The sequence below is a fragment of the Nannospalax galili genome, unplaced genomic scaffold (genome assembly GCF_000622305.1).
Source record: "Nannospalax galili isolate Female #2095 unplaced genomic scaffold, S.galili_v1.0 scaffold516, whole genome shotgun sequence".
Lineage (NCBI taxonomy): Eukaryota > Metazoa > Chordata > Mammalia > Rodentia > Spalacidae > Nannospalax > Nannospalax galili.
The window spans coordinates 483232-490567 of record NW_008338260.1 but is presented as its reverse complement, the minus strand read 5'-3'; the positions used below and the strand labels follow the sequence as shown (position 1 = coordinate 490567).

The 7336-nt window shown below is 39.7% G+C and overlaps 1 protein-coding gene across 2 annotated transcripts in view; it reads right to left on the bottom strand.

Moving 5' to 3' along the window:
• The window catches only part of Wdr60 (WD repeat domain 60), a 64910-nt gene that overhangs the window by 24369 nt on the left and 33205 nt on the right, over positions 1-7336 (bottom strand). For both annotated transcript variants that reach the window (XM_017798128.2, XM_008833063.2), the window contains exon 9: positions 1329-1458. In XM_017798128.2, the coding sequence (XP_017653617.1) occupies positions 1329-1458 (130 nt within the window). The remainder of the gene's footprint in view (positions 1-1328; positions 1459-7336) is intronic.

The window sequence follows — 7336 nt, the reverse complement described above, 5'->3', positions numbered from 1 at the left end:
CCCCAACCCCCTGCCCCAGCCTAAAAGCTGACAAACTTTAAAGTTTAAAAGTTAAACAGTCTTGGAGGTGGGATCAGGTTGGCCTGTGGGGCATACCTGTGGGGAACAGTCTTGGTTACACTAATTGATGTGGGAAGATCCAACCTAAGAGTGGGGGGCACCATTCCCTGAGTTTGAGTCCTGAACCATATGAAAAAGGAGAAAGGGAGCTGAATGAAAGCATGCATCTTCCGTCCCCTTCTTCTGACAATGGATTTAACTAATTTTCTCAAGCTCCTGTCACTAAGACTTCCCTGCTATGATGGACCGATTTGGAATTGTGAGCTAAAATAAATCCTTTCTCTCCTAAGTTGCTTTTGTCAGGGTTATTTTATCTCAGCAACAGAAAACAAAGCTAACATAACTAATCACTGACTGAAAATACCACTGACTAGTACAAACTTGTATGGAGTGGATTTAGCATTACTAGAAGAGGAGAAAAAATTCAGTGTAAGTCATTTGGGAAGTAGCCACCTATAAGGTCCTGGGCACAGGTAGATTGGGAAGGAAAAATGGCCAATACAAGAATGAATGGAGAGTGCTGGAAAATCACAGACAACTGGGTATTGAAGTGAACCCAAATTAGGGAGAGAGAGCACAGGAGGTACTGAGTACTTTGAGACTCCAGAATTATAAAGATTTTTTACAAAAAAGTATGACTGCTACATGCTCACCTGGAACATGAGACCAAATCTAAACCTAACTTTGTGTTTATTAATCATTAATCATTTCCACTTCATATGAATTAAAGTCTGCAACTTCTGCCTCACTGTGATGGTTAGTGTTAACTGTCAAGCTGAGATCTAGAATCACTTGGGACAAGGACCTCTCAATGTCTGTGAGGGATTATCTTAATTACATTAATTGACTTGGGAAGACCCGCCCACTGTGGGTGTGATGTATCTAGTTGCTTCGAGCTCCTGCCATCTTCATATCCCTGCCGTGATGACTTTGTATCCCTGCAATGTGACCTGGAATAAATGTTTTCTTCCTTAAATTGCTTTTGTCTGGGCATTTTATCACAGCAAGCCAGAAAGAAACTAAGACATGAGCCCTTTCTGCTCATTACATGCCAATCATTCATCCACACCCCTAGAGGCTGTGGACGATCTTTAGACTTTGCATCCTCTCTCTGAATTTATGAGTACCATATGATGACAGACACCCTTTCTCCAAAGCAGAGCTTTCACAAACCATACCCAATTCTAATATTTTAGAGCAGAAACAAGGCACAAACTTATCTTATAGTGTACTTACATCTTCCTTAAGTTAACACATATCATACTAACCTGCTTGGTGTTTTTTTTCCCAAAGTTTCTGATATACATGTCATATTCATTTACAGGTGGAAGATCCAAGAGAGAAAAAGTGAATGAAAAGTCTAAGTCAATCAGCCGGAGTAGTTTTGTTCTTCGAGTCCTTTAAAACAAATTGGAAACAAAAATTAAATTGAGTAATATACACAGGGACATGCAGGGAGGGCAGAATGAGGTTACAGCAGCCTGTTCGCAAAGGGAGCAGCATCTGATACCATCAACCCCTACATGGACTTCCAAAACCAAATCATTTGGTTTCCTCTTTCTTCACAGTCTTCCTGCCCAGTCACCTTTGTGTGTTTCTTCTTTTCTCCCAGACACCTCAATGTTGATGGGTCTGGGCTTCAATCCCAATTAGTTTACCTCTGTCACCCACTCCAGTTAAATACAATCTCAGCAGGAAAAAGCTTTTATTTCTTACATGTACCAGCACTTCCACAATGCCAGTGCTTAGTAAGGACATGATTAATGAGTGAATGGCCCTCCCAGCATCCAGGTATCTCAAGTTGATGTACTCTCCCTTCTCCTCCTCCTCTCCCTTTCTTCTCCACTCACACGCGGGGTCTTTACGATACCTGTCACTTATCTATCATTTTATTCTCTGGACACCATCCTGTAACTTTTTACTTATTACCTCCAGTCCTTTGTCTCCAAAATTCCTTCAGCTACATGGTTCTTACCATAGAACATTCATTTCTCTGGCTGTCATATCCTCTCCCTATGTGTGCAGCACAAGACAGGGCTAGGTTTCCCATTCCTATACATTGATCTAGCTGCTCCAACACTGGCCATGGAAAACTACTCTTGCCCTACTCTACTGCAGCCATAACAATTTCTATGACAATGTATCCAGGTCTGCTGCTTCCCTCCTGCACCAATCAGCTTGACTTCTTGTGCTAAGAACACAGTATGATCACCGTAGCTTTATCACTAACCTTGACATCTGAGTTCAAAGCCTTTTTCTTCTTCAATTCTATCTTCACTACCCTTGACTCTATATAAATCTCATTCTATATAAATTTCAAAATCAACATCCTAAAATGTATGAATTAACACATCTGTTGGAATTTTTATTAGGACAGCACTTTTATTCCCAGGTCTCGATAATATGTGTGATGTTTCTATGTGGAGGTCTGTGTGTAAGCATGTTTATTCCAGTTCTACTGTAGATGGTGAAATTTTAGTATTTTTAATTGCTAATATATAGAAGTACAACTATCATTTTTTACCCAATATCTTTGCTAAATTCATTATTCACATTTATTAATAAATTCTAGTGATGTATAGTTTTTTAAATACAAATGGACAACAGGATTTTTTATGTGTACAAGTATATTGTATGCTTGTGTGTGGGTGCACCTGTGTTGTGCAATGCCGTGGAGGTCAGAAGAAGGCTTCAGATTCCCCTGGAACTGGAGTTAAGGACGGTTTGTAGCTGCCATGTGGGTGCTGGGAATTGAACTCAGGTCCTCTGCAAGAGCAATCAGTGCTGAGCCATCTCTCCAGCCCCAACATGTTTTTAAATTTCTATGTATACAATCATGTTGCTAGTGAAAAAGATTTTTTTCTTTGTAATACATATTGTTTTTCTTGCCGAATTATACTAGCTAGAATCTTAGAACAATGCTGAGCAGAAATAAAGATGGTAAATACCCTCATCTGCCTCCAGAACTGACAGTTTTCACCAGAATGTATGAAGTTAGTTGTAAGATTTTTATTAAAATGCTTTGTCAGATAAAAAAGTTCACTTCCGAGACTGGAAAGATGGCTCAGTGGCTAAGAACACTTGCTGTTTTGGCTTCTTCAATTTTATTACAAACACTTTAAATTTAAAGCTTTCTACTGTGGCCATTTATTTCATTTCATTTGCTGCCTTTCCCAGGCTCTTAGTGTAGACGCGTGGACCACTGATTTTAGCCTTTTCCTCTCCCTGTGTCTCGTAATACAGCTTCAGTGAATCCCACAGGCAGAGGCTGGCAAATGCTAGCTTTCATTATCACTGTTAAAAGCAGTTTGATGTGGGCATGGTGGTGCACACCTTTTATCCCAGCACTCAGGAGGCAAAGGCAGGCAGCTCTCTGAGTTTGAGGCCAGCCTGATCTACATAGTGAGTTCCAGGCAAGTCAGAGCTACATAACAGGACCTTGTCTCAAAAAGTGAAGCAGTTGGATGGGTTGGGGTGGCTCTGCCTAGCATGCACAGGACCATGAGTCTGACCACCAGCACCAAAAATAAAAAATTAAATTCTTTTCGTTTCTTCTTTGACTCACTGTTTACCAAAATTTACAACATTTAATTTTCAAACTTTTTTTTTCTAATTGTCTTTTTTATTAACTTGGAGCTTAATTCCATTATGTTCAGAAAACATCTTCTGTAGCACTTCAACTCCAAGTTCACAACATACAATCTTTTGGATATGTGTACCATGTACATTTGAAAAGAATGGGTCCTGTAGTTTGAGCATAATTTCTGATGTATGTTAGGTTTGGTATGTCAATGAGGCTGTTCAAATCTCATAAAACGCCACCATATTTCTGTCTGCACTAAATTTCTATCACCTATAAAAGCAGTGTGTTTAAAAAAAAAAATCTCTGACTGTGTTTGTGGGTATGTCTAGTTCTCCTTTTGGTTCCATCAGGGTTTGATACATTCTATGTAACACTACTGCTGAATACACAGATTAGGACTGTCAGACAGACCTGATGAACTGACCCTCTTGTTATGAGAAGTGGCCTTCTCGTTGAGCTTGTCTGACAAGGGAGACATCGCATTGTTTTGTTGTTTGTTTGGAACAGCTTTTTCTGTCCATTTATTTTCAACCCTTCTGTGCCCTGGCATATGAAATCTCTCTCTTAAAAGCAACATATGCCTATTTTTTCAGTTGTAAAATATTTGTTTTCATCTGGCACCAATTGCTTTTGCCTAAAAAATACCACTGTTTCTTTTAATATAGGTCTGCTAGCAAGGAATTCTCACAGCTTTTGTAGGTCTGAAAATACCTACCTTTTGTTTTCATTCCTAAAGGACATTACTCACTTCCAGCACTTGGAGCACATCTGTCAGCGTCACCTATATTTTCCTCTGAAGACTCATGCTTGGTCTTCTTTCCCCAGCTTTCAAAGCTGCAGCTCACCACTTCTCCGGGCATTTTTAAGAGTTCTCCTGGTATCTGGTGTTCAGCAGTCTGACCATAGTCTCTCAACACACTTTTGTTTGTTCTTATTATCTGTATTGTGCTTCTTGAAACTTTTTAAGCTTTAAGTTGTTGACATTCATCGATTTTTGAAAATCTATTGATGGTGTGTATAAATACTATGTCTACCCCGGTACTTCTCTTTGCCCTTCCTGAGATCTGATTATACATGCAGATTATTTTCACTGTGTGTCATATCTCTTTTCGTGTCTTTTGTATCTTGCCCTGCTTCTTTATCTCTGCTTCAAGTTGAAAACTTTCCACTACCCTCTCTCCACCTCACTAACTCCTGTCACCAGATAATTTGCTCTAGAATTCATTTACCCAAATCTTAATTTCAGTTACTGTATTTTTGGATAGTATCTCATTTACTCAAAGTTCTGATCAAATGAATTTGTCAGTTTGCTTATATATGTTAATCATATGCTACTATAAACTTATAATAAAATCCATATCTGATGACACACTCTCAGGATCACATGACCTATTACTGATCTTTGTTTTTCACTCTTAGGTTTGGTTATTTGATCCTAACTCCTGGTATGACTAGTAAGTTATTAGATATTATACATTGTATAGGAAATTTATAGGAAATTTGGATCTTTTTAAAATATTTAATATTTTTATTTTATATGTATGGGTGTTTTGCTTGTGTGTATGTAAGTGTACCACATGCCTGCATTATCCCACAGAGGCCATAAGAGGGCGTAGGATCCACTGGAACTGGAGTTACGGACAGTTGCTAGCTGCCATGTGGGTGCTGGGAATCCAATCCAGATCCTCTGGAAGAACAGCAAGTGCCTGTAACTGCTGAGCCATCTCATCAGGCCCTGGATATTAACTTTTTAAATTTCCTCCTAGCAGGCAGGACACAAGCGGATCACACCAAGCAGGTCTACAGGAATGATCTGAGGCTCAGCATCCCACTTTGTGAGATCCCTATTTCAGACCTGCCTTCCTTCCTAAAATAACCTCTTGGAGGCCTCAACCAAAGCCTGAGTGTTGAGGCAAAACACTCATACACACAAAAATAAATACTTTTTTAAAAAGCCTGGGGTGTTACCAGGAATTCTCCTACTCCAAAGTCCTAACCTTTAACTTCCATCTCCTCAGTCCTGGGTGAATGTCATCAGTTCTCTACTTTCACTTTCTGTCCTACTTGACCACTCTGAGAAACATGCAGCCTGGAGCGGGGAAAGCAGCATCACAAGAACTGGCACTTCTCTTGGGGAGCTTGGTCTTTCTCATCCTGGCAGTCCCCACTATTCCTACTCAGCCATCTTGAGGCTTGTTGTTATCACTGCCATTTTAGATTCAGCTTTCATACTTGCTGGAGAGTTTCTCTGAAACAAACTGTTCATCACAGAAGTCAGTGGAAGTCCTGTCCTGATCCTTTGGAATCCATTCACTCATATAGCTGGAATGTGATAGCTACAACGATGTACACTGCTCAACGGTATCTGTCATTGGGCAGATGTGTTTTATACATCATAGAAAACTGCCTCTGCAAAGGTCCTGCCAACTCATCACAGGCAAGATTTTATTCTGCGTTGTCATCAACACTTGAACATTGTCATTTTTTAAAACCTTGCCTATTCCATAAGGGCAATGCTCATCTCTGCGTGTGAATATGTGCATCCAACTTCTCATTCAACAGAGCACATTTCATTTATTTACTGACAGCATAACTTTTTTCTATTGAATAATTCTTAAGTTCTTTGCCATTTTAGGCCCATCTGATGGAAAACAGCTTTCTTCCCTTCCTCCCTCTACCTATAACATTTCTCTGTGGCTTCGGTCCCTGCTTTGCAACTATGGCTCAAGGTCCCTAGACTCACCACCACAGAGCCCCAGTCACATGTCAAAGGGGTTTGGTCACACTGTCTCAGAGACCTGATTGCACTGCCGCAGGGCCCAGCTCCTTCAACCCTTCAGCCTCATGCTCTGGCTACTGATTCCCCAGGGTGCTTTCTGTTCCCTACTTGGATGCTGGGCTCTTCCACGTCCATGTCATAAACACCTTACATTATCTTACATTACGTCCCTTCCATCTAACATCCACAATATTTTTTATTCCCGACTGGATCTCAAGTTTATATATTTCTCCCCATATTTGACTACAGATATTTAGCTTGGCTTATTAAATTATAAACATTTTATTCATTAGGGATAGTAATTCTCTATCATATTTTTTATAAGCATATCATTCAAATTAGCCTTTTTTTTTTTTCGGTCTTTTTGAGACAGGATTTCCCTGTAGCTCCAGCTGTCCTCGAAATTGCTATGTAGACCAGACTGGCCTTGAAATCACAAAGATCATCCTGCCTCTGCCTCCCAAGAGCTGAGATTAAAGGTATGAGCCACCACTCCTGGCCCGAATTAGCCTTTCAAATTTTATCAAATTTATAAACTGTTGCATCTTTCAGAAACTTAGCTTAACTCATTAGGGTACAACACACTGATGCTTTAAGTCCTTTCCTATATTGAAATAGCCACTGATCTGTGCTCATCTGATCACTTACCTTTTTAACCCATTTGGAATTTATGTGCCCAAAGATAATAAAGTAGATACATATTTCCCCAAAATGTCCAGCTCATTTATTTTATTTGTCATCAATCCATTTAAGTTTCAGCTCTTGGTCTTTTCACTTTTCTAGTAAAATATTTACTGTGACTTTGATCCACAATAACCCATACAATACACATATATACTACACACTGCAGCATAATCAATATCTGAGACCTGCCTCACTGGGAAGAAAACCACTAATGGAATGCTGACAAGAAG